The sequence below is a fragment of the Athene noctua genome, chromosome 26 (genome assembly GCF_965140245.1).
Source record: "Athene noctua chromosome 26, bAthNoc1.hap1.1, whole genome shotgun sequence".
In the NCBI taxonomy this organism is placed as follows: Eukaryota; Metazoa; Chordata; class Aves; order Strigiformes; family Strigidae; genus Athene; species Athene noctua.
The window spans coordinates 2,716,651-2,743,406 of NC_134062.1; the positions used below are offsets into that span (position 1 = coordinate 2,716,651).

Consider the following 26,756-nt stretch of genomic DNA (forward strand, 5'->3'; position numbering starts at 1 on the left):
TCCTAACAAATGTTGTGTCTTGTTAAGTGAGCGCCTTTGCGTAGGTATCTCATTTTTCCTGAATGCTTCTTCCTTGCTTCTACCAACGTGTGTACTTAATTTAGCTATGCAACCTGATGGTATTTAAAAAAACCTCATGGTTCTTGCTGTATTTCTCAGGTTATCTATACATTGTGCCTGTGACAGTGCTCTGTATCGTGCTACTGCTTTCCTACGTTAATTACCCGGTTCCTTTATTTGTGCAAGTCTAATGAAATGCTGAAGAGAAATATTGTAAATCCAGAGGTCAAGGCAAGCTGCAGAATCGTGAAGGAAAAGACTCAGTTCCAGGCCTAGAAACTCTATATGAGTTGGTTTTTTTTCTTTGGATAGATGTCTTTTTTAAAAACTGAGGAGGGAGACTGTTTCTTAATTATTTTTTTTCTCTCCTCTTGAGTTTGAAAAATGTAAATTGACAGAAGTCAATTTTTAGGTTCTTCACAGACCAATCTCTTAGAATCTTCATGCTAAGCTTGAAATGCTTTACGGGTGTTTCCGAAGCTGCACAAATGTCTCTGTAAAAGGCTCCTTCCGAGAGAACAAAGCATAAGCCAGACAAACTTGTATGAGTTTGAATGGCAGTTTAAAAATATGGATTGCTTGTGTCTGTTGCTATCACACCTAATTGAAATTATTTGCTGCTTTTTGCTCCATTTCCTTCCACGTTGCTGGTCCCAGTGGAAGGCAGGGTAGCTGGCTGAGGGGCGGCTGTTCCCAGGGCTGGGAACATTCCTTTTGATGTTGTCATGATGCTGCAAGTGCACACGTAGAGAAACAAGCAAAATGCAACTGTTTTTGTTGCTGCTGTGTTATAAAACTACCAAGTTTGCTCAAGAGGCAATGGTTCCTAGTTATGCAGCATTTGTTTAAATGCTTATCTTAGCTAATTTTGGTCCACTTGGTAAATAAAGAAGCTCATTTGATAATAAAATCACGGCGGTTTTGGCCCTTCTGTTAACTATTTGAGGTATCTTTGCAAGTCTCTTCTTGGGAAATGTTTTATAGAGGCTGTGAGAATGGGTGGTTTGCAGAACTTGCTTCTGGTTGGGGAAATCTTTTTAACTGATATTGGAGTTTGTTACAGTACTGAAACACAGCAGGTCTGCCTCTTCTATAGCTGGGTATTTTCAGGGGGTAACAGCCAACCTGTTTTCTATTACAAATGACTGAGACACGTGCATCCCCTGACTTGTATGTTTGCTCAGTGGGGCTTCCTCATAAGAGCTAACTGGTTTTATTAGGATTTTAAACCCACTGTGTAACAGACAATTCCTGTTGAAGAAAAGATATTGCTACCCATAGCACAATTCAGCTGTGTCTGAGAAGCATATTTAGAACCTCTTCATGCCCCATAGCGAAACTAGTTTTAATCAGGGGGCAAATGTGTTGACTCAATTTGTTGATACGATTCATTGTACAATGTTCGCAGGCTCCAAGGAAGCAGCAGTTGAGGCATCAGAATCAGTTGGATAAATCAATTGTCTGACCATCCATCTCGTCATCTAGACCTCCTAATCCTTGGCAGCGTCTGCAAAGTGGAGGGAAAATTTTGGTAGTTTTTTTTCCATGTATTCCTACAGAGGCTTTTTTTTAGGCATGTGATTCTTTTAATGGCTGTCAGATTCTCCTGTTTGAGTAGTGATACGCTGGATGCCTTTCTCTTCACTGAAATGGAGTCTTAGTCAGCTCTTACTAGAGGCACTACTCTAAGTCAGATATAATTGGAGGTGTCACTTCACTTGACAAGGCTGCTTTTTGCATATACCCTGAATGGCAAAGTTAAATACTAAAGCACTGTTTCAGAATAAATTACTTCATTTACCATCAACTTTTAAGTGTTTAAGCGAAGCATGTATTGTGTCGATTCCTCTTGAAGGTTTCACAAGATTTTATGGAAGTGTACTGCAAAAGGATGTTAAATTTTCCTTTATCTTTAACTCTCCACTTCCCTTAAGCTTTCCCTTCTGCAGCACTACATTGTGGTACCTGTAATACCCTTGTACTCAGGGTATTAAGCAGTCAGATAAACATTCACAGTAGTGAAGAACTTTAGGAAACGATATCTGTATTGGCCTTCCTCTCAAGTTTGATGTAAATTGAAGAAGATGAAAGCTGTTAGCCAGCAAGACAGCAGTAAGACTATACCAGCTGCTGGTCCTTAGCTTTTAAACTTCATCTGAAACTGGCATCACTCTAGAGTTTCAGCTCTTTTTATAACTGACTGTGCACTGCTAATTTTTCAAATTGCCACTTTTCCATTAACTCTCCCTATCATTCTCTCAGTAGGTAATGGAAAATTTTAGCTACGGTGGATGGTGAAGTGGCTTCCTATATCCTCTCCTATCACATAAACATTATCATGAGCTTTTGGCATGTAAGCTCTTATGCTCCTGTATGTTAAAGACCTATATTAAGTTGAGCTTGAATTCTGGTTTGTTTGTGTACAGGTGTAACAGTTGTATTGCTTGTGAATTCTGAGCGGGCATATTCTACTTGCCGCTTGTGCCTTAACTACATGATGCAAAAGTGCCTAAAATTATTTTATCGATGATCCAATAAACTTACTATAGATGGCAAAAATTTGGGTTGATAGGGTCAAGCTCTCAACTTTGAGAATATGTGACCTTGCTGCTAAAAATGCAAATAAGATCGCATGTGGCTTGGGAGGAGAAACAATGAGATGTTTAGTTGTGTGCCAAGCAGAAGACAGGTTGAGGTCATCTGATAACCTTTTAATGTAATTACTAGTGTTACTATGGATGTGGCGTTATTAAAGAAAAAAAAAAACACCCCAAACACACAGAAATTATTGTGAATAATCTAGTTTTGTTATGAGATTCATCTAAGAGAAGTTAGAGAAGCAAAGTTGATGCATAACTGGGGACACAAGTTCTTGCGAACTAAACTTTTATCCAGACTTCTCCTACCGTATCTATTATGCTACAGCTTATTTCTCGTTCTTGTAGAGAAAAATTCCTTTGCATTCTTTTTTTTTTTCTTGATAGTTGTCATTATCCATAAAAGCTGTTGTTCCTCTTACTTGCTGTATGTGTTGAAGGAGGAAGAAAAGGAGATTCTTCCACCACCGTTGCCTTCAGAAAACTTTCAGCCTGGGAACGCTCACTAGCATCAGTCGTATCTGTAACAGTGGCACTTCCTCTGTGGGCTTATTTGTCGTCCCAGATATATGGGTCAGTGTGAAAAGTCACATTTGCAGCCAAAATCAGGGCAGCTAGATGGGTGAAGGTCTGCCTGTGGGCATGTTCAGGGTCTGAAACGCGTCAGGAAGTACTAGACACATATGTGGTTAAGTTACATCCTTGCCACTTACAAACTCCATATTGAATTTTCTTGAACTTTGTTTTTGAAAATGCACTTGAGGTGAAACGCAGCCTCATGAAATATAATTGTGTGTATGTTGGGAGTTTTGTCAGTCCACGTGCAGTTTGGTCCATAAACTCAGTTCTTCTACAGTGGCTGGGCTCCCTATCTGCACTTGAGTAACGAATGGGGCTTGTGGAGAGCGAACGCTTCATTGGATTGTGTTTGTAACTAACACTGAATGGTGTTTAAGTCATTGATCACAAGTTGCTAGTTTTAAGTTTTCAAGGTGGTATTTTCTTCATTAACCATAGGTGGTGCGTTTGTGTCAGAACCCAAAGCTGGCATTGAAGAACAGCCCACCCTATATCCTCGATCTGCTCCCTGATACCTACCAGCATCTACGAACCATCCTGTCACGCTATGAGGGGAAGATGGAGACCCTAGGAGAAAACGAGTATTTCCGTGTGTTCATGGAGAACTTGATGAAGAAAACGAAGCAGACCATCAGCCTTTTCAAGGAAGGGAAAGAGCGGATGTATGAGGAGAACTCTCAGCCTAGGTAACGGGGAGAAACGTTTTCAAATATTTATAGCTTTGCTCTAGTGAACAAGAGCTTGAACAAATGTCTGCTGGTTGGTGTGTTGTCTGTGCATGGAAACAGATTTGAGGAGATTTAAAAGTCATAGGTGTAGAGTTTCAAGTAAACTATACTGGGATACACTGAAATCTGTGAACAGGGTAAGTGTTCAGAGCCTGTAGAGCCTTAGTTATGTAGTTCAGGTATGCTAGGTTAACATAAACAGTAAAGTCTGCTATGAAAAGATTTTGCAGTCCTTTGCATTCTCACATAGAAAATGCCTTGTGAGAGAGGATGGTAAGGTTCAGAATGACTTTTCTCGCAATTTCGGGAAACAATAGAGTATTTTGTTACATAGCAAAACAGACTAAAACTTGTTGCAATTGGTCCTGAGGCTTTACAGAACTCTTCCTTTTTCTGGAAACAAACTGCTCAGTATTTCTGGTGGTGGGGGAGAAACATCCTCATTTTGTGGAAATGAAACATCTTACTAAAACCCCGTAACTTTCATACATTGTAAACTTCATATTTAAGGTAGATCCGGGGACCACACTTGTGAACTCTTCTTTTGTTCTGTTCACAAGGCATAGCTGAGAGCAAGGGACATCTTCAAGGTGAACAGCAATTCCTAATGCCTCATAGCAGCAGCTCTAACAGACATACAGCATACATTTGTAACTCTAAACTCATTTCAGGATTTTGGAGTAGGTGCCGAATTAAAAAAAGCAACCAACCAAAAAAAAAAAAACCAACACCCCAGAAAAAAAAAAGAAAAAAAAAAAGAAGAAACCAGTGGAAAAAAGTAATAACCACTCAGTGGCTGAACATAATTGCTCTGGGGAGAATATGTGGTTAACACCCCGGCAACTACTTGCTTGAATTACTTGGGGGGGGGGGTGGACAGGGGGAGGGATGTGGGTGTGTGGAGAAGTGTTGGCACATGTTTCTGGTATTATATTGAACTCTATGAGGCATATTCTGTAATATTCAACATCAACAGAAGACTGTGATAGTAGCTCCAGAAGGTGTTTTTAAGGCTGTTTTTATTTTTCACCAGCAGTGTTGAAGAATGAATTAAGAAATGGAAGTTTCTTCCTGCATTGTTGTTTAGCGTTGTTTCTTTGTGAGATAAAACTTGCCCTTGGAGTCTGAGACAGGATTTGGGGAGTGTAAATATGGCATCGTCATGGGGTACACTTGCTGCTTTGAAATGTTTGGTTGTCTGTTGTATGAGGCCTTCAGGAACTGGGCTTGATGGAATGTGTGAACTCAAAAAATAGATGTAATATTTTATCTGCCTTAAAATAGGGGAATGGGGTTGTTATAGGCAGAATTGACTCATTGCAAGGTGAGAAGTGGGGTTTGGGAGATGCTGCTAGCTGGAATTTTCCAAAACTGTTCGAGGCAATAATGGATGTGACAAGTAAGGGGAGAAAAGAGTTCATTAGCCTGAGAAGTTTTGAGGATGACGTGACACTTAATAGAAAATTGCACTTCTTTAGCTTTCAGTCAGATCAAAATGACCAGTAGTATGAAAAACACTTTTTGCTGTGAATAAATTGATTAAACTGATTAAAATTAATCTCTGAGTTTTCTGCTGGAACTGGACATTTTCTTGTCTCACCCTTGGAGATATTAACAACATGGATAATCATTCAAGACTGAGTGATTTTTACGCTGCAGCGGCTTGCTCTTAAAATATTTTATCTTGAAAATAATTTTGTGTGTTGCTCCCATATAACAGAGTTGATGTTATTTTCTAGAACACATACTATTGCCACCAGAAGCAGGCTTAAAAGGGGTATATGAAACCTTTTAGAATTTCTGTGCTATCCTTCCAGTTAACTGTGCGTGTATTGTCATCTGTCCGTGATAAATATGGAACATCTGACGAGTGAATGATGGCTATGTCAATCAAAAGTCCCAACAAGGGACCTCCAGTCCCATGGTTTTTTCAGAGAGAAGCAAAGAGAAATAATTCCACAAAGTTAATCATCCTAGTCAGTTTGTAGTCAAACTAATTGACAAAAGGGGGTGGGGGAAATCCTTGTTGTTAGATGGGATTCCAGTAGAGGCTTGCTTTCTCCCAGCGGTGCTGGGAGTCTTTGGGGAATTGCTAATTGTACCATTTATGAATAAACAGCTTACCAGGGCAGCAGCTGTGGTGAGACTTGTAAATATAAGCGTAAAAGCAGAGTCACATCCCGGCTGGTCTCGTTACAGCTGCCATTGCTTGAAGCAGCAGATTCTGTTGTATCATAAAGGGGAAATATCAGACGCTCCTTTCCTGGTGCTGGTGATGAGCACGGTGACTCTCAGGTCTCTGATTTGGCATTGGAAAAGCAAGAGGTTAGAGTACTCGGAGTGTATGATTTGTGTATCAGTTCAAGAGAGATCCGCACAAAGAAACGGCACTTTGAGTGCAGCCAACACTGAACTGACGCTGTTAAATGCTGCGCTTCCAGCAGCAGACGTTGTGCCTGTGCGAGCTGTTGGAACCTGATCACTTGAAGTACTGTTTGTTTCATCTGGAATTTAGTTAAATGGGTTTTTGCTATAAATATACCTTTTGATTTAAAAGGTATATAGTAATTCAAGGTGAATAACCCTAAGAAATTTTCCCACCTTTTTAGGAGTTGAAGAAAAAAGATGAATTGTTTTCTTTTGTAAGAATTGATAAATTCAAATATTTGAAGTGTGGGAGAAGCTTTCTGGGAGATTGTCAGCAGCGTGTGAAGCAAACAAATATAACCTGAATCTGGTACTCGCTGGAAATATGCTCATGGCAGTGTGTGTATATGTATGTGTGTGTATATATATAAAAAAATCTGGTTTGCTCTTGATCTCATGCAAGTTTGTGGCTAATGTTAGTCTGCAGTGTTTTGGAAGCATGCCTTTAAAAATCTAATCTGGTGTACTGAATAATCCTTTTGTCTTGACTTTTTCTGCCTTTTTTTTTTTTTTCCCCTGTTGTTCTTGAAGCTTCCTTCTTCCTGTCTTCCAGATTTAGCATTCATTTTGTTTCCTGTTCTGTATGCTCTTGTTTTCCTCCCCCAAATGTCTCTTGATGGAGAGCAAATGCCCTACTTTGACATTTGCATAACTAGCGTGAAAGCTGTGCAGGTGTTTGCTACCAGCAAACAAACCAGGAGTTAGAAATGACTGAAGTCACCCTTAGTTTGTAGGATCAGAGTGGTCTTGATCACTTGAGCATCAACCTTCTGTTTTTATTCTTTCTAAATTTCTCTTTGTGTATTTCTTCTCAAACTTTTTTTTAGAGATTCTCCAGTGTGTTCATCCAAGGTGGACTGAGGCAGAATCGGAGCACAGCTGCGGAGAGCACCATGTCTTGTAGCTGCTTGTGCTGCGTTGAGAGTTCCCAATAGCCACAAGATGTGTGTGTCACCGAGTGCTCCGCTACAGGGTCGCGTGGATGTTTAGAGTAGACTGTGTGGGAGTTTAATATGGATGCTGTTTGGTGTTGGCTGTAAGGCAGGCAGTTTAAAATCCAGTAGTACAAAATAAGATTGCAGTTTCTTAGTGACCATTTAAAGGCGTGTTCGTGAAGAGAGCACACGCCTTGATGTATTCTCTGCCTTTCAAGCTAGTAGAGGAGCAGAGGTGCTGTGAACAGCGTTAGTAAAGGGTGCGGAAACACTCGCAGTGCTTACAGATGTGGGTGAGTGTGTGTTCCTTCAGTTTTTAAACTAGTTGCAGTGACAGAGCTGTTAAAAGCGAACGCAGCTCTCCTGTGTCATACCTTAACCGTCAGCCTGCTGAAAGCATCCTCCTGTTGTGGCTCACACCACAGTTAGTGCGACGTCCAACGCTGTGCACACTCAATGGCTTCCTTTCTTTTCTTAGGACTGTAACGGCTGTTTTGTCTCTGAAACACTGTGGTTTTGATCGTCAGTCAGATGAAATTGTTACTCTTGCATAAAATCATGCTGCGATTTTTCTGTGAGGAGAACTCATATTATTAGGAGAGCTTTAAAGATGCTGTTTAAATTCTGCTTTAGGTCACTTCTATATCTGTTTAAAAATTAATGCTGTTGAGGGTGCTTCTGAAGTGTGCGCTTCCTGACTAATAAGTACATGCAACAACTTCTAGTTACTGTTTAAAGACTTGAGTTTCAGCAAGTAGATGAAATTCAACTGCGTGACCTCTGAGGAGGGTGTGGGGTTGTTTTTTTTGTGGAGATACTGTCATGACTCCTCTGAGTTTTGGCAGTTCAAGAGCTTATTTAGGTTGTCCTTGCTAATAGGTGGGTTTGTCTCTAAAACATGTATTTTGTCACCTGGTAGAACAGAATGGTAACATCTGCAGGCTTTGATATTGGAATCGAATATTATTTCAAGAGTTAATCACTGGATATTTTGTCATATGCTGGCAGCAAGGTAAAGGTAAGGCATTCAATAATTGGTCGGCTGTGCTGCAGTAATTAGCAGGTGTTCTTGAGGCTACACACATTTCCAAAGCTGCTGGTCCCTGTTCTTTATAAATCCACTTGTGCTTTCTAATGCAAAAGGTATTTTAAGACTTGTCGCTTGAAGTTTTAGAAACAAAACAAAACAAAAAAAACCACTCTGAGGTGAACTTGGTAGCTTATATAGCTGAAACAGTGCAATAAAAGAAGTTCTGTGGAGGGTATTTAGCAGGTCTATATGCACAGGAGAGGGGCACACCTGTTCAGCACCCAGTAGCTTGCTGTGGTAAATATGTGACTTCTCTGATCCTGTAAATATTGTGAATTTCTTGAGTTTACTTTTTAACCAGTGATAACAAAAGCTGGTTAAACATACGTATCTTTTCCTGCGCTGTGATGATTTGATAGTGCCATTAATGCCGATGCCGTAACTGCTCTGAACACGCTGAACTTGCCTAAACTCTTGATTTCAGTTGAATTTTAGAGGCTCAGTGGTTAGGTAGGAATATCTTTTGTTTCTACTGCAGAAGGTTTTTACTTCTGCAGACCTCTTACTTGCATGGAGGAGCTGTCATTCATCAGCTTTCCCCACTACATAAATTACTCATCGCAGCAGCTTTTTCGCAGTTGTCTAAATAGATTATACATCACATGGCAGGACAGAAGAATAGCTGGCTGATCAGTAGACAGTCATAGGAGTTGTCTGTTAGTTGGGAAAGTCTGAATTAGGCTGAGAAGTCTTATTTTTCAGCAGTGAATCAAATTTACAGATTTTGTTAAAACAGTCTGTTTTGAGGGAAAACTCAGAAAATTTATTTGCCAAATAAAACCAGACCACTGCAAATGTTTCCACATTAGATTGCAGTTATGTAAGCTGGAGGGTGGGGGTTAGGTGAAAGGCTGAGGAGAAGTCATTACTCAGGATGTGGACTGGATGTTTAATAAACAGCACAAGTTAATTTACTAGTTCAACTTGAATACTTTGGAAAAGAAAATGTTAACAAACCGGATTAACAAAATTAACGTATCAGCAGAGGAGAAAATGGGATTAGGCAGAGAATATCATAAACCCTCTCCACACTGAAAAAAAAAATGTTTGGGGTGCTAGTCTGTATTTAACTGTTGTGTTTCTGACAGTAGCTTGAAGGGATGCTGGCTCAGCAGGGTTTAATATTTTTCTCCAGCTCTAAAGTAAAGACTTACTAATTTACACAGGAAAAAGCTGCAAATATTTAATGTCTACTGGAAATGACCATGCATATCTCTAAAGGGGAAGGAAACTCATGAAGAATGACTTGGGGGGGGGGGGAGTTGGATTTTATAGAGAAATAAGTTGGAAAACACTTATTTGAAGCCATGAACCAGAAAAGCTCTCTCTGGGGATAGGGGGGGAATGTGGGGTGTGTGTGTGTTAATGCTCTAATCTCATATTTTAGAATGGTTGTACACAGTCCTGTCCACTGAAAAAGATAGTATAAAATGTGGAACTTAAATGGTGCATGGTGTGTGTGAGTCCTCTTTCTGTCACTTCCTTCTAATACAGCTAAGACTTTTTTTTTTTTTAACAAAACCCACTAGTGTGAAGTCTACATCTGCATTTAAATTAGAGCATCTTAAAGAAAAGAACAGGCTCCAAAGCTGCCCACAAGAAAGGTTTCCTTGCCAGGCTCCAGCATATGAACACTAACTAACTGCTTATTACCCAAGAAGAAATTCATTATCATTTAAATGTTGTTGGAGAGAGGAATGTGAATTATTTCTTTTTAATTTGGCTTTAACTTGCTAGTTTAGGTGATAGTTGTGGAACTTAAGTAACACTTAGCAAAATTGTTATAAGCATATATTTAGTTTAGTTTTCTTTCTGGCAAAAATTGGACCACTGTCTTGAAAATCAGTTTATGGACAAATGTAAGATTTCAGATTATTGCATAATAAGGATGTAAAATTTTTATTAATCTTTGCTCTTGGAGGCTGTAAAATTGTGGAGTTTTATGGAAGACTAACTCTTGATGTTGTGGATGAAAGGCAGGCGTGTTATTTAGTTTGTGATAATCATCGTTTGAAATGTGGATAAATTTCTCAGTGCTGGCAAAAAAATGTGTTTGTGCTGCTTGTCAACCCTGTTGTGTTTCTTGGGTGCTTGACTTGTGTATTCAGGGCTGAGATACCACGTTTTGGGTTTCTGTTGATTTGAAGAAGTCTGCAGTCGTGGCCCTTTCAGCTGGAAAATAGGTCGTGTTTTGGTGTGTGAGAGCTCTTCTGAACTATAAGACAGTGTCAAAAACCCACGTAGCTTGTTTAGAAGGTACAAAATTAGGCCAGCTGCTGCCCAGCAATTTGAAGCAGTGCCTTTGGTGGTGTTCTTTGTGAACTTGCTGGCTTTGCCCTGTTTCCATCTCCGGAAGGTGGATCGGATGGCGCTCGGTTATGTGCCACCCCCAGCCAGCTCAGGTAATGTGACTCCCTGACTGCCACCCACTTGTAGAAAGGGCTGTAACATTACTAGAGAGGGTAAATTGGTCGTGGTAAGTGAGAATGGTGTGAGGGAGAAATGGAGATCTGCTGTCAGACTACTCAGCAGGTCAGCTATGGGCAAGTACTGCCCTTTGCTGCAATCTAGTCTGAAGCTTGGGGGGGGGAAAAAAAACAAACCCCAAACCAAAATGTATGTCAGGGTTGTAGGTTGTACTGGAGTATGTATGTTGCAAAGTATCTTGTACCTTGGGTTTAGTATTTTGACAGGATGCGAGTTGGGAATGAAGCAATGGAGCTTACAGACCCTTCTGCCAAGGAATCCCTCAGTGGCCTCATGATACTCAGGACAGTTTGGAGGGTGGCTGAAGATCAAGTGTGAGATACAAAGTCTTCCTCGATTTGGAAACAGGGCTTTTGTGCTTTGTTTTACCCTTTAACTGTAGCAAGTAGCCCCTGAAATGTAAATTTTGACTCCAGTGCGGAGAGCCCAAACACAAGTATAACGTGTAGTGTTGCTTTGAGCAGCAAGTTTTGCTGTGTAGTTCCTTGAATCTGGTGAAATAATTAATCTGTTACCTAGGTGAGAGGTTATCCTTTATCTTGTCAATCCTCTGAGTAGACGTTGAGCTCTTTAAAAACCATTAATCCTATCCAATGAATTTTCTCTTTGAAGTGCTATCTATAATATTTAAATCCAGACAAATAAATGGATTTTTAGCTTCTTAACATTGAAAGGAATCTAGCTTGTTAAAAATACACCACTAGCATTTGTGCCTAGGATAAGAAGTGCAGATCCTTTAAAGGTCAGTAGGTTGGTGCTTCTGGTCAGCACGGTGGACTGGTGGCCTTTCTGCTTCAGGTCAGTCGCCTCCATTTGCCTAACAATACGAGTATGCCAGAGTTTTCTGGTCATTTGTGGTCCGCAGTATATTTTGTGTGACACTTTATAACTGGCACGCTCTACTCCCCAAACTCAAGGTATTTAAGCATATCGAAGTTGGAAAGTGCCAGGATTCAGAGGGCAACCATGTATGTTTTGTGTAATATTTCTGTCCTGTAATATGAAAGTACTGATATTAGCCTCTAGAATGTCTTGCTTCTTTAAAGCTACAACTGGTAACATTTAAAAATATTAGAATGGAAAGAAATACTGCATGCAGAGAATGCCTTTCACCAGTTAACTATTGCATTTTTGGCTGTAGACATAATTAATTAGTGAAGAAGGGGGAGGGAGTAGAGAGGAAGCTTCACAGCAGTTGTTGTACACAGATTTGCTGCAGATATTAAACAGGGTAAGAGCCTCATGGGGTGGTTGCGGTCATTCCTGGTTTGGCTTTGGGGGGGCCAGCTCAGGTCCAGTGCGTAACAGCTGCAGGTGGGTGTGTGTTCTGGGCAGGAGCTGGCATCCTTCGCCAGGCACGCTGCCACCCCGGGCATCCACTGATGCAGACCAGCTCCTCTGCAGAGAAGCAGTGAATAGTGCTAACCTGAGTTTGGTTCATTCAAACCTGCTCTTGAGAGTATGTGATGGAACTGGGATTAGACCTAGAATGGACACAAATACCCAGGTCCTGTGCTTTATGTGTTCCCATTCCTGTTTTACTCTTTTAGTAAGTTTTGAAGTTGCAGAGCTAACCAGGTGGTTTTCTAGCTCTGCAAAGAATGAAACAGTGAAACCTGTAGTTCTGCAAATGGAAAAGTGTGTTTGGAGCCAAACCTTGTCTTAACAAGAGGTGATAAACATATTTATTCCCTTTTTTCCAAAGGGTACCAGGGTGAGCTTGTCTACAAACCCAGTATAACATTAGCTTACGCTGTAAAATTCTACAGTACAAACAACTAATTGCTGGTTCTAAAATGCCTGGCTTGCTGTTAGTCTGCTAGATTAGTTGTCCTGTGGAAATACTTTAAATGTTAGAGCAGTGGCCCAGCATAACTTGGTAAGGTGACTTCTGTTGAGCCAGGAATAGTTAAATGGAATTTCATTCACTTCCTGTGTTGCAAGTTTTGTTGAAAGTAGTTCCGCTGTTTCTATTTTTAAAAGTGATTACTGTGTGTAGAGGACTCTGAAGCTGTCTCAGGGTTATAAAAGACATCTTGGGATCACCTCAAGCATTTCCACTTACTGCCTCTATGCATAGGCTGGAGTTTTATGTTAACATGAAGAGCACGCAGAAAACTTCTTGCTGGTGTGGTGGTAGGATACAGTTGTTCTTTCTGGAACCAGGAGCAGCCGCCTGTGCTGAACTGGGGTCGAACTGCTCCTGTCTGGTGCATAGTTTGTAACCTCTGAAAAATGTGTCGTGTGATAACCTCACACCACTGTGGTTTCTGAAAGGTACGTGTTAGATGTTGGAGACTCCTTAAAAGAGGTGGTGGTTGGGTTTTTTTTTTTAGATGTTAAATCTATATATCAAATAAGAAGTAGACAGGGGAAAAAAAAAAAGTTTGGCTGTTTGCAGGGCCTAAGAACTGTGGTTTTGGGGTGTGTTGTTTTTTTTTTTTTCCTTAAGTACAGGAGCTTGCATTTACCTGTAGTGGATGCTAACCCTGTCACCTAAACATAATCTGGTGGTAAGTGTGTAATTCCAAAGTAACCCCAGAAGTGAGAGGGCAGGAAATTTGTGTTTCCTTAGTTATAGTTTCTTGCAGTAGTACTTAGTAAGTACTAATGCAATAATGAGCATGTGATAAGGACTTAGAAATTCTTTAGTTGTAATTCTAATTTCCAGCACTTGCTCTTTCTGCCTTCAGGTGTCTCACCTGTAAAACGAGGTAAAAAACCTTTTTTTTTTTTTTTTAGGAAATTTAATATGATCTCATATCCAGAAGAGTACCAAAGTCTGGATTTAAGTCTCATCCATCAGTAGGGTTGCTGAGGTGTGATTTACAGAAAAGCAAGCGTTAATTGCTCAGCTAGTGAAATATTTATACTGTGCTTGCAGCTCTGCATGTCAAACTTAGATGGAGAGTCACTGGAGATGTGAAATTGCGATACCACAGAAACCGTTTTGGACTGTGAGTTGCTTAAAAAAAAAATAAAATACAAGTTTTCAGCAGTAGTACTGAATAATAGTGCAGTGATTTAGAGTGTGTTTTCCCTCAGTTTAGCTGGGTAATGGTCTCCTTTCCAAGCCATCAATTTGTAATTCTGTCACTAAATAAACGCACAGTTTCCGAAGAAGAGAAGTGGTGCATCTGAGTTGTCCTGGGTGAACGCGTTAGTTGTGCAATTCTGTGAGGACAGAAGCAATTAGAAACCACGTCGTCTGTTCTAGGAGCTTTCAGTCAGTGAGTTTAGTGCTAAAGTGTCAGATGCTCCCAAGTCCTCTGTAAGGCTTTTTCCTTTAATCTTCCATTAGAATAAATAGGTATACTTTAAAAAAAAATGCTTTGAAATAATTCTTCCAGCGTACTGAGATTGCATTTCTTGTTGAGATGCCCTTTTGGGTCATGCCCCTTTTAACAGCCAACTTGACATGTAGAGAGTGCCTTCTCCTGAGTTTTGAATAATACGGTTTTGCAGTAACTTAGGTCCCCTGTTTTGAATTCCTTTTACCCTCCTGAATCGTCATTATTGATGTGTGATTTTTTAAAATTTTTTTTTTAGCTGGTTTGGCGCTGATTTTATGAAATCATTTTCTTGAAAACGTGTTGAAATGAAGTCAGTTGAGTCACGTTCAGCTTAATTTTGTTTTGGGGCCAAGGCGGAGGTGTGGCTGTGTTTGCCTTAGCTTCCCATGAAGAGTCTTTGTTAAATGCAGCCTGTTCTTGGAGAGGCCAAATGTTCCTTGTGAAAACCCAGTGTTCACAAGCGTGACTGAAGTCAGTGAGAACGCAGATACAAAAATCCTGTTGAAAATTTGGTGGTATGTAAGAAATACACACAATAACTTCAGAAGTGAAGCCTTTGTTGGTTTTCTTGTGTTACAGCTCTCGATTCCTCCGCACAGCCGTGTTCGTAGCATGCTTTCAACAGAACGAGCTTTCCAGACGTGACAGTCAATGTCGAATTGTGGCATGTGAGCACAACATTGTGACTAAATCAGCCAGTGGAGAGGTCTTTGCTGCATGTGAGGAACCAAAATTACGCTCTGTCAGTTGGTTAGCTGTGAAGTAGTTGAGAAATACTGTAATAAAATGAAAAAATTCTAGCTGGCAGTGGCAGAAAGGGTAGTGCTACGTTAACACTGCCTTGAGGTAAGAAGGCATTCTAGTTATGAAGCACATTAGGTGCTGTATGACTTTGTAACGTGAATTAATTTAACTAATGGTGTCGAGGCAGCTGAAAGAGGCAACGCTGTCATTAAAACCCTCGCCTGCTCTTTGCAAGGCTGAGCCTACGTGGTGGAAAAACGCTTTTGTCCAGCAAACAGGAAACTGGAAAAGAAAAAAAAAAAAAAAAAAAAATCTGTGATAGGTCTGGGGGAGGCAACAGCACCAGAAAACCCAGCTGGGGGCCGGCCGGTGGAGGGGCTGCAATGAAGAACTGTGCTGCAAATGGAAGTGCCTGCTCGACCTTTTGGCTTCCGCTAAGATGTGTGGAGCAAAACCAGGCATGAAGCAGGAAGGAAGTAGCACAACCACAGCAGAGGGGGCACGGAGGAGGGAGGATGAAGGAACATGCCTGTTCGGCTCGCAGAGCTGCCGGCAGGGCTGGCCTGGCCTTGGGGAACCCGCAGATTAATGAGCACTTGGGTAACTGAAGAAATAATCTTGCTTCATGCTGATTTTTTTTTTTTCTTTGTTCCCCAAAATGGTTGCTTGAGACCTGCATCTTTAGAGCCCTGTCAGTGTCAAGCTAGCGCAGTTTTCCAGTCGAGTGTAATTGCAGCTAAACAGGCTCTGGTGATGGTTTTTTCTGTGTTGTTAACAGAGAGCTATTTCTTTAATATCGTGTGGAAGGAATAATGCCTGCGTGCTGGAGCTGCAGGTGTGTCTTAGTAAAATATTTGGTTACTGTATAGAGTGAAAAAATATTTGGCTTTCTAAGCTTTCACTTTTACTGTTGTTGATTCACCGTCTAACAATACGAAGCTGAATACTTGGCGCATAGATGTGAAAGCGCTCGCAGGAACACGAAATCCTGCCTGAACTGTAGCTGTTGCTCTGCCCCTGGACGTAACCACCGGAGAGAAACGTCCCGTGGTTCTTTGAAGCCGGTACAGGTGTTGCTCTCGGCTCAGCTGCAGTGAGGAGAGCCAACTGATGTGGCCTGTGGTCCCTGGGTGATGTTTTCAGAAGTGCTGATATAACAAGCGTTTAAATTCCACTGACTGTTAGCGGGGTTTAAGTGCCTAAGTCAGTGATTCCCAAACTGTGGCTGGCATACCTCTTGTGCAACTCTTGGTAACAGTTTTTGTGTTCGTTCCTGTGTTTAGCTAAAAGTTGGAAAAAGGGGCATCATAGTTTATAAGAAACGCGGAAGACTGCTGGAGGTCTGTAGCCAAAAATGTTTGTGAACCTCTGCTCTCCGTCACTTATGTGTCCTTTGAAAATATCACCCTTTCTCAGGGAGAACACTTCTGTTCAGTTGAAGCAATGGAGATGAGGACAGTTGCTGATGTAACTAAAAATAAAATACAGTCGTAATCACTAAACTTTGATCTGCTCATAAAAATGTTCACTGTAATTGCAGGCGTTTGGTCTATTAATTTAAAACTGCATAACTTGTTAAAATAAAGGAGTGCACTCTTGAAAAAAAAAGTTTGTCCTTTTAGCACAGGATTGGTAACTACTTGCTGTATAAAAGCTAGTTACTAACATAAAATATTCTGCAGTTTATATTAATTTCCTGTGGTTTTCTGTCACCAGAGATACAGCTGAATATTTCTAAAAAATGATGATAACCTTAAGAATTGAAAATTTTCAGATATTATAAACTATTTTGGCAGCAGGCCTTCGACGGGTGTCTGTAAAATCATTTGTTTATCCCTCTTTAAGCCTGTAGAAATTCTCTTGCTGAAATGATGTGCTCAGCTGGGTGCGAGCACTTCCTGAAACTCAGCTGAGGGAGCAGAAGTGTTGAGCAACTGGACCCAGTTAACTGTTGCTTTGTTTAAACCCTGCACTTGTTCACTTAGCTTCTTATCGGAAGGTCAGAAATGGGTAAGTGTGCTTGCATGATCATACCCAAATTTTCACACTGTCATGGGCAGCAAGAGCAGAGTATATGCCTGAAATGACTTTTCTTCTGTCTACCAAATATTGCATACACGAGTTTCAAGCCTGCTTAGATTTTTATTTTTTTTTTTCACAAATAGGACGTGACTTTTCAGGTGGTGAGAGTGCTGGCTTGTGCCATATACCTTAACAGCTTTTGGATTGCTGGTTTTTTAGTCACCGGGCGTTAATGCATTGCTGTGAGATGCCACTTTACCTGTGTGGGACTGCACACAAATATTGCATGCTAACCCTTCGGGGAAATTATTCAGAATTTAATTCCTACCAGTTACTTCCATGTTAGTGTAATAAAAATGGAGGCTTGAGCAAAAATTATTTTATGAACTTAATAAAAACAACTACTATCTTCTTTTTTGCTTGAGTTTTAGATGGATTAAATGATTGATAATAGCACGGTGTGTTTTTTTCCTTGCGCTGCTATAAACTGGCCTTTTTTCTGTCATTTTATGGAAATGAGGACTTTCAGAACATGACTTGGGGAACAAGCTCCACAGCTAGAACTGCTGGTTGGCAGTTTTTCCTAGTGTTTGTCAACCAGAGGTATTGCAAGGATGTGGTGTGAGGACCTGCCCTCGGGAGGGATGGACCTGGGGTGTGAGTGTACAGTTAAATCATCTTTTCTGTAGGGTTAGCCAGTGGCTGTGCCTCAGAATCTGAACCTTTCCCTGGTAAATGGGAAGTCGTTTATCTGCTGCTGGAAAGAGGAACATGCAACTTTGAATTACTTAACATTACACAGGGCAAGGAGGGGCGGAGATACATAAACTGATGCTACTGATAAGGTAACAGCCTTGCTTTGTGCTGCTGCAGCTTCTCTGTGTATCCACACATCTAGGTCCTGAGCCACTGAGCTTCATAAATATGTCTGTGACCCCATGGGAAGCCATTACTTTGTTCTGCTACAGCTTAGTTTTTCCTACATGCAGTTATCTATCCTCTATAGGTTTTTTTTTAAGACATGCTCTATAAAGCTTCCTAAGAGCAGAAGTTGAGGCATTACAGTAGCACTCCAAAGGTGTAACAAAACTGCAAAAGCAGGCTGACTGGAAAATGTGATACCCCAGCAGGGCAAGGGGACTTTAACAGCCTCTTTCTGTAGAGGACAGTTATGAGACAAAGATGATGAACGATAAAGCTTTTCAGTCTGTTTATAGAAGCAAACACCCAAATCGTATAACTGTTTTAAAATACACAGTTTAAATGTGTAATGCATCCAGTAGAGAGCTGCTGGATAGAGCAGCCTATATAGAAGTGCATCTGGGGGGGTTTTACTTATGTTAGTCTTGAGCACCTGTTGTTGTTGGAGGCGTAGGAAATGACAAAAGCCAGAATCCCTTGCTGTATAGCTGGCACCTTCTCTAAACACTTTGAGCAACTTTCATTGCTGAGGCACAGATTGAAACGTAGTTGAATAAATCAGGGTAAGGGAGGAGAACTACTGTCAAAGAAGATTTATAGTTTTGAGTCCTTGTCTACCTTCTAGTCCACCCAGACTGTATTATGGCACAGCTAAAGGGCTCGTGTGGAGCGGAGTAAATAGTAGAATATATGTCAAATGAAGTAGGTCACCTGCAGTTGAGTTTAGACTCTTAAAAAGTATGATACGGAGCTAGAATACCCAAGCCCAAATGTGCAGAGAATTTTTGCAGAAGGCCCTAAAGGCCGTTACCTATCTGGTAGGTCAGTTCTGCGGTCAGGCAGATTAACAGGATAAGTACTTCAGCTAGGAATAGCGTGTCTGGAGCAAGTGGTATCTGAAAAATGTCCAAGATTTAAGTCATTGGAAACAATCCAACCAGAATGCTAGAAATTGGTGAAAGGCTGAAACCCAGGGCGAGTGTAGTTTGCTGCCAAACAGAGCTGTCTTCAGGGAGATGGCACGCTTAGGGAGCTTGGAAAACAAGGCATTAAGGAAATACCGTGTGCCTGGGGATGCTTCTAGCCCCTCTCTGAGTAGTTCGGTGTTTTGAAGTCTGCAAAATAACTTGTTGCTCAGTGTCATAACTGGGTCTGTGCAGTGCCTTGGTGGTTGATGTAGCCTTCTGACCAGCTCTGGTCAGTTGGACATAACTTAGAAGTTGTCCTTTCCCACATGATGCTGGTTCCTTCTCTTACCTACAAGCATGTGATATGGGAGTGAAAAAAAAAAAGCCTCTGGCCTAGAAATACCCTTGTCTCTTTTCAGGAACTCCATTTTCCTAGCAGATGGAGAATGTAATGGAGTAGAGAAGATAGTCATCCTTTATTTGGATAAAGGAATGAGAGAAAGAGGTGCCACTAGTGAATAGATTTTTTTTTTTTTTTCCATCTTTGAGTAGAACGCGACCTCTCTAGTGTGTAATAATGCTGTTTGACTCCTAAGTAGGAATACTGTTGATATTCCTGTACTGCTACAGGCACCGATGCTTTAAGGTACCCAAGCTAGCTCCGTTTCTGCACAGCACAGATACAACGTGGAACTTAGCTCCTTAATACAGTCACTAAGACTACAAGGAGGGGAAAAGCAGTCCTGGGCTGCGGTTTGTACTGCTGGAATTTGATGCCAATCCAGTGCTGCTTTCTTGTGAAGCACGTACCCCAAAATGCTCCTTGTGCTGCTGTGTCCTCTCGATTGGGCTGTGGTTCTCCTGTCTTCTGTTTCTGGAAATCTTTTGCACATTGACTAAATCCAAAGCAGAGAATATATTTTCTCTTCTTCTCCAACTTTCCCTCTTCAGTTTAGAAAGCGATTCTGATACACGAGTGTTATCAGGCAGAGAAGGTACTTGGGCTACTAATTAGTAATACAAGTTGGATAATTACTCAACACAGTATGGTGAGTACCTTGACCATCAAGCTTTTGCACATAAGTTATGACCATTTCAGAAAAAACCTGCAGGTGTTTTGACCTTCCCTTGGGAGCTGGGCCTGTTGTTATTGGCTAGAAGATCTCTGAGTGAATCTGTTGTGTTGGGACCCTCTGGAGACTTGGAAAGACATTCAGCTGACATGGTCTAGGGCTGTAGTAGTTTTACGTGCTCTCTTAAGGACTTTTCGGACCCAAGAGCAAAGGAGTCTGATGAGGTTTTGGCTCTGGTTATGCTGTTACTTAGTAGGTAAGGTTGGAATATTGGTTTGGGGCATTTTCTGGGAACGTATTTCCTTGGGGGGGTGGGTTTGCCTTGGAAAGAATCTTCCCACCTCAAAGAGATTGTGCAGAGTTAGTCATGTGGAAGATGTCTTGAGAAACACAGACCTTGCTGATAAATACCATGTGATGGTTGTGTTCTGAATGTGGGTAAATGCTTGAAAGGTGGTCCCAAACAGGAGCTTTCTAGGCTGGGATACTGCTTGAATTGCAATAAGTAGGTACTGTTTTTATTTCGTTCAGAGTGCCAAACCACGTCTGTCTTTTCTAAAAGAAACTTTTGGTTTTGTGGTCCTTTGTAGGCGTAACCTGACAAAGTTATCCCTGATATTCAGCCACATGCTGGCAGAACTCAAAGGTATTTTCCCAAACGGCCTTTTCCAAGGAGACACGTTCCGGATCACCAAGGCAGATGCTGCAGAATTTTGGAGAAAGGCTTTTGGTGAAAAGTAAGTTTCTAACTATGCTTAAAACCAGAGATGTGGGAACAAATTGCACATAGCGCTCTTTTTTTTTTTTTTTTTTTTTAAATTTGGTTTGTAGTTCAGAAAGATCTTTGTCAGGTTAAAAATGAATGATGGGAGAAACCTACTAGTCATTTGGTCCACTCTCTGGGATGAGATACAGGATTGTTCCTACACCGTAATTCCCAGTTCTTTGTCCTGTCTTGTTTTAAATGTGTCAAGTGATGGGTCTTTCCCCACTTTCCCTTGGAGACTCTTGTCAGAGTTTCCCTTGATTATTCATCTTAAATTTTCCTCTACTTGATTCCTTAATTTGTATGTGAACTCCACAAACTGTGCAAAATAATCTGCTTTCCTCTTCCAGAGGTTAGCATGCCCCCAATGTTAGTAAATTCTTTAAATGTTCCCTCCAATTAGTCTTTCCAATCACTTAAGTCACCTTTCTTCTGGCTTCTCTGAACTTTTGTCAATTTGCCTGATGGCTTTCTTAAGATCGAATGAAGGAGAAAGTGAAGTGCAATGTATATTTGCGTGCAAACTGTTGAAACATCCGTTTTAATTTTTGTGTCTAATAAAACACCGACTAAATGAACTGTAGAGGTTTGAGGATTATAAAGTTAATGGAATTGGGTACTGCTTTCTAACTAAGGTACTTCACATAAAAAGTTGAATTAGTAGCTGTCAGAGCAAAAAGCAATAATATATTTACTCATGGATAACAAGTTGTCTGAAGCTAGCCAGCTTCCGTGTTTCTATTCCACTTGATATTTTAAAAGAAGGAAAATACTCCTTTAAACAGGAGCCTCTATTTTGGCTTCTGATTATCTTACTTCTCCAGTTAATCCTTCTTTAGAGAATTGTTTGCAGCTTTTTTTTAACTATCTAGACCTCTGCTAAAAGACTTATTGTTAACTCCTTCTCTACCAGCTGCAAAACTATGAAATTCTTTTCAAGCGATGGTTGTGGACAGCCCAGGGTACATACAAGCTTTGACATGATAGAGCTGCAGAAAAAGGGAAAGGAGAAAGCAGAGCTGGACTTCAGATTCCAAGATTTTGCATATGCAGAGAAAATTGTCTGAAGTTCGTTTGACTGCTAATTTCCTGCGATACCAAGAAATCCTCTCCTTGTACAACATGAATAAATCTCTTGTGGCTAATTTTGATTTTCCTCTCTTCCGTTATGGTGAGGTGAATACTCACCAAAAAAAAAAGGTGTAAGGTATGTACATGGTGGTGGTCTTCAGACATCCCACATTTACAGGTGGTTTGGTTTTCCCCAGGACTATCGTTCCTTGGAAAAGCTTCCGTCAGGCCTTGCATGAAGTGCATCCCATCAGTTCAGGGCTGGAAGCCATGGCTTTGAAGTCAACGATTGACTTGACGTGCAATGACTACATTTCAGTATTTGAATTTGATATTTTCACGCGACTTTTTCAGGTAAGAATTGAGGAATGTGTATCACTTGAAATGTGTCTCAGTGCTTCCCGTTAGACCCATTTCCCAGGACAAACTATTTTTACACACTAAAATGATATTATTTATTCAGTAAGGGATTTGGTTGTCTTGCCCTTCATCCCCTAAACTCCTCTAGTAATACTTAGGACCCTATATTATGTGTGTGATACTTCTGGTTGTAGAAGTAAAAATTGTCTAAATATATACTGCACATTCAGTATCCTCTCCTGAATCAGTTTTTCCCTTTCAAAGGTCGCTTTTAGACTGAAGTTCTGACACAACTTCTGTAAGCCAGGAAATGTGAAGCTTAGTTTATCACTCTGTCTTTCCTTGTCCTTTTCTTTCTTGTCAGATTTATTTTCCAGCGGGGGGGGTGGTGGTGGTTGTTCAGGATGGAGCATGAGCATGGAAATTTGGGCTTCCTGGCTTTTGATCTGACACAGCCAGCATGTTGTGGGCATGTCTGTGTTCTGTGCATGAGAAATACCTGTATTACTGAAGTGATTACTAATAATAGGTAAAATTCTAACCCACAGTCAGTGCTAAACTCAAAAACACAGCTTCTGGTGGTGCAATTGGCTGTGTACAAGAACAAACACTTACTTCTTTGGCTCTGACTTGCCTTTTCCCATGTGATAGGGTGGGTTGTAATTAAGATATGTCTAGATGAAAAATTCCCATGTTCCGTGTTGCAATGTAGCTGATCTCATTCAGTACTTTTTCCAACTATAGTACATAAAGAGCAAGTTAAGAGTTGCTGCAGTTTCCAAGAGGTGCAAAATTTTTAGGGAGAGCTGATATCTTCTTTTAGACAGATTGAGAAATTTGGAAAAAAATTGGGTGAGATTTAGACAGCCGAGCCCTACTCAGGATTGAGAGCTTTCGAACGATTGTTACGATTTTTTTGTATGATATTTAAGGAATAATTAACACGTATGTGCTGGTTTAGTTGTTCAAATCTTGAATTAGCTAGTAATCTTTGCCACACCCAAGTGAGGTTGAGGTGGTTAAGGAACAGTCACAAGCACAGTGATACTGAGACAGAGAGGGGAGGTCACTTTCCTGAGGCCCTGGAGGAAGTTGGTATTAGAGATCAGACTAGTCATGGTTTCTGGTTCTGTGCATAAGCTTATTAAACTCCTGTCTTTATCCCTATCTCAGGAATGAGTCATTTTTTCTGCAGAAGCAGCATAAATTGGCGGCTATTCCTGAGCTGTCTTTTTGTGACCTCAGTGACTTCCCCCTTAGCATTTATTAAAGGAGCTTTGATTAAGGTCTGGCTTAGGTGATGTTTTTATCACTAATGAAGGAAACTCAAATGCTAAGGCTGCTCTATGAGAATGTGGCTTTTAGTTCCTCTGCTGGCTTTATGATGGATAAGAAACCTGCTTCTTTAACTGATCCATTTGGTTAAGGAACACTGTGTGTGTTGATACGTTTCAGAAGTGCACGGTTAATGTATTTCTTTGTTGTTTCTCTAGCCATGGTCGTCCTTGCTCAGGAACTGGAATAGCCTAGCAGTGACTCATCCTGGTTATATGGCATTCCTAACCTATGATGAGGTGAAAGCCCGGCTTCAGAAATTCATTCACAAACCTGGCAGGTTAGTGCTTGACAGCAGTGACGTTTTTGAGCGTTCTTGCTAACATCTCTGATGACTGCTCTATCTGAGGAGGAGATTGGTTTTATTTTGGTTTTGTCTTCCTTCCTCAGAAACGTAAACTGTGAAAAACCCTAGCTTGCCCTGTGTTTGGAGATTATCCTCCGTGTGGTGATTTTTCTCCTGCCCACCCCGCCGGTTGTCACAACAGCTCCCTCAGGCATGGGCAGACTGCAGAGGCAGACACTGCCGGAGTGAGCCTACAGGGTGGGCTGCTTAGGACCATGAGTAAGGGAATGTATCCATCCGTCCCGTAACACTCTGATGTATATGTGTAAAACCAAAAACTGAATGGATTGCAGCCCCCAGAATTATTGTGTACATGTGAAGCCAACTCCGGACAGACCAAGCACCTGACCAGTATTTGCTCTGGCAGAAAGCAGCGTGCTGGGCAGAGTATGCAAGGTGATGCTGCGGGCTGAGCACGCTTCAGAGGCTGTGGGAGGCAACGCCTGCCTCTGGGGGGGCTGTGGGCATGAGCAGTTTTGGGCTACCTAATGTTCTGGGTAGAACTTGGCCCAGTGCAACAGGGCTAACAGATTTCTCTTTATGCAGGAAGGGCCAAGTGTTCATTCCTGGAGGTTGTTACTATGTGATTAGCTCTGCGCTGGTTTTAAAAATGGAAACCTCGTGTAGCCTGGTTGTTGGTTTTGTTGTTTGTTGGGGTTTTTTTTAAAGTTGATTTGGAACAAATGATTTTAAGGATGCTAACTTTTCTTGCTCTGGATTCTGGGTTTAATTTCACCTGAAGACCAGTTCTTGGATGGTTTTCTCACTTCGTATCAGATTACAGGGTTATCCTTTGATCTGCCTGGGGGTAAATTGAGGAATCATCAGGTTATTCCTACCAGTTTTTATTTGCTGTCTTGATAGAGCCAGACAAAGGCTGCCTACTTGACATTTAATCTTTTCTGTCTGTTTTTGTCCAAACTGAAGTTTCCTTTCCTTTGTGTGTTTTTAGTTACATTTTCCGACTGAGTTGTACACGACTCGGTCAGTGGGCCATTGGCTATGTCACTGCAGATGGGAACATCCTTCAGACAATCCCCCACAACAAACCTCTTTTTCAAGCACTGATTGATGGCTTCAGGGAAGGCTTGTAAGTAACTTCATCACAAGTTTCTTGCCCTTTTCCACTGTTTGTTTTATAAATGTTAATCCTGTGGTGAGGTCTTAAAGTCAGTTGAATGGGAAAAACATACCCTCTGGGTTCATCACACATTCTCGACTCCACAGGAGAGGCAGCACGTTGCAGAGGTCAAGCAATCGCTGTTGACATCGCTGAGGCCCTTTTCGATATCACTGAGCTCTTCCCTTTTATTTAGACCTTGATTCAACACAAAACAGTTCAATCATGTGACTAGTCCCGTTGAGGTCAGTGGAGTAATTCATCTGCTGAACTGTTTTGACACTCGGGAGTGCTCAGATGGCTGGTTTTTGCACTGGAGAGCTAGACTGGCCTTTGCAGTAGCCGACGATAAGGGTGCGTCAGAGTTTCCCTTGTCATTGATTCTTTCCCAGTCGAGTCCTTAATTTGAGCCACTGCAACTGATATTATGGCGCCAGTCTTCTTACTCTGGATATTGCGGTTTCACTATAGGATAATTTAAGAAGAGTAGTCTGGGACCATAACATCCTGTTTAAAATAAAAATTGCTGCCGGGAGGGAAGACAAGCTTCTTTTTACTTTTAAGAATGACATGTTTGGGTTTTGTCCAATGGTAAAATTGTTCCAAAACATCTTTTGAGTTCAGAATACCTTGAATTCCCACCCCTCACTTCTCACCCTCATTCTTTCTTTCCTCTACCATCCCCAAAAGAAACCTTTATGTGTGTGCCTGTGTGTGTATGCATCTGTGTCTATGCACATATAGAGAGAGAGATCTTTTTTTTCCCCAACTGCTTACAGTTATTTATTTCCCGATGGCCGGAATCAGAATCCTGACTTGACTGGCTTGTGTGAGCCCACACCTCAGGACCACATTAAAGTTACACAGGTGAGCAGAGTATTCTATGCCATCAAACTTGCTTTCTTCCTTTCTAATTTCTAGCCTCCTTAGTTGTTTATACAATTCTGTCGTATTTGGTATCCCCAAGACTTGTTTTTAAGGCTGAGGTATTGTATTTTACAGGAGTTGCAGAAATCTTTGAATGATAGGGATGGGCAGAGGAGACTGCAAAGGTTAGATGAAGTTTTATGCAGGGCTGACAGATTTTAAGATTTTTTAATTTTTTTTTTTTAGAATGTTCTGCCAAATATTCATGCTTTTGTGCCATTCAACGTGTCCTGAGCCCTGCTTTCCCAGGCTGTCCTTGGGACACCTAAATGACAGTCTGGGGTAACTTGAAGTCCACTTTTTTCAGAGCCTGACAGATGTATCTAGTACATAAAATTATAGTGAAATCTTTGCAAACTTCTGTTCTTTGCACTGCGCTCGGATTTTATTTTTTTTCCCCCTGCAAATCTTGTGTTGAGTTTCTCGTAGCTGTGACTAAGGGTGCTTGTTGTTTTACAGTATCAACCATGTCTGTCTGTCTTTCCCTAAGGAACAATATGAATTGTACTGCGAGATGGGCTCCACGTTTCAGCTGTGTAAAATATGTGCTGAAAATGACAAGGATGTGAAGATTGAACCGTGTGGCCATCTGATGTGCACGTCCTGTCTCACTGCGTGGCAGGTGAGGCGTTGTCTCTTGTTAATCTCTCTGAGTGAAGCTCTTTGGTCTTTCACGGGTATCTTCTCTTCTCAAAACTATTCCGTTTCCTTCAGGTATGGAGATAAGATAGCACAACTGGGGACATAAGCTCATAGTTCAGTAACAGCAGTGCACCAGTGCCAGCTTCACCAGCGCAGGGCGAAGGCGATTAGATCACAGAATCATCTGGGTTGGAAAGGACCTTGAAGCTCCTCCAGTCCAACCATGAACCTCACCCTGACCATTCCCAACTCCCCCAGATCCCTCAGCGCTGGCTCAGCCCGACTCTTCAACTCCCCCAGGGATCCCGGGGACTCCCCCCCTGCC

General features: G+C 41.2%; 1 protein-coding gene across 2 annotated transcripts in view; it reads left to right on the forward strand.

Annotated features, from left to right (window-relative positions):
• CBL (Cbl proto-oncogene) overlaps nt 1–26,756 on the forward strand; it is a 45,026-nt gene that overhangs the window by 4,509 nt on the left and 13,761 nt on the right. For both annotated transcript variants that reach the window (XM_074927431.1, XM_074927432.1), the window contains exons 2-8: nt 3,675–3,922; nt 20,455–20,601; nt 21,899–22,055; nt 23,555–23,676; nt 24,695–24,832; nt 25,642–25,729; nt 26,280–26,411. In XM_074927431.1, coding sequence (XP_074783532.1) covers nt 3,675–3,922; nt 20,455–20,601; nt 21,899–22,055; nt 23,555–23,676; nt 24,695–24,832; nt 25,642–25,729; nt 26,280–26,411 — 1,032 coding nt within the window. The remainder of the gene's footprint in view (nt 1–3,674; nt 3,923–20,454; nt 20,602–21,898; nt 22,056–23,554; nt 23,677–24,694; nt 24,833–25,641; nt 25,730–26,279; nt 26,412–26,756) is intronic.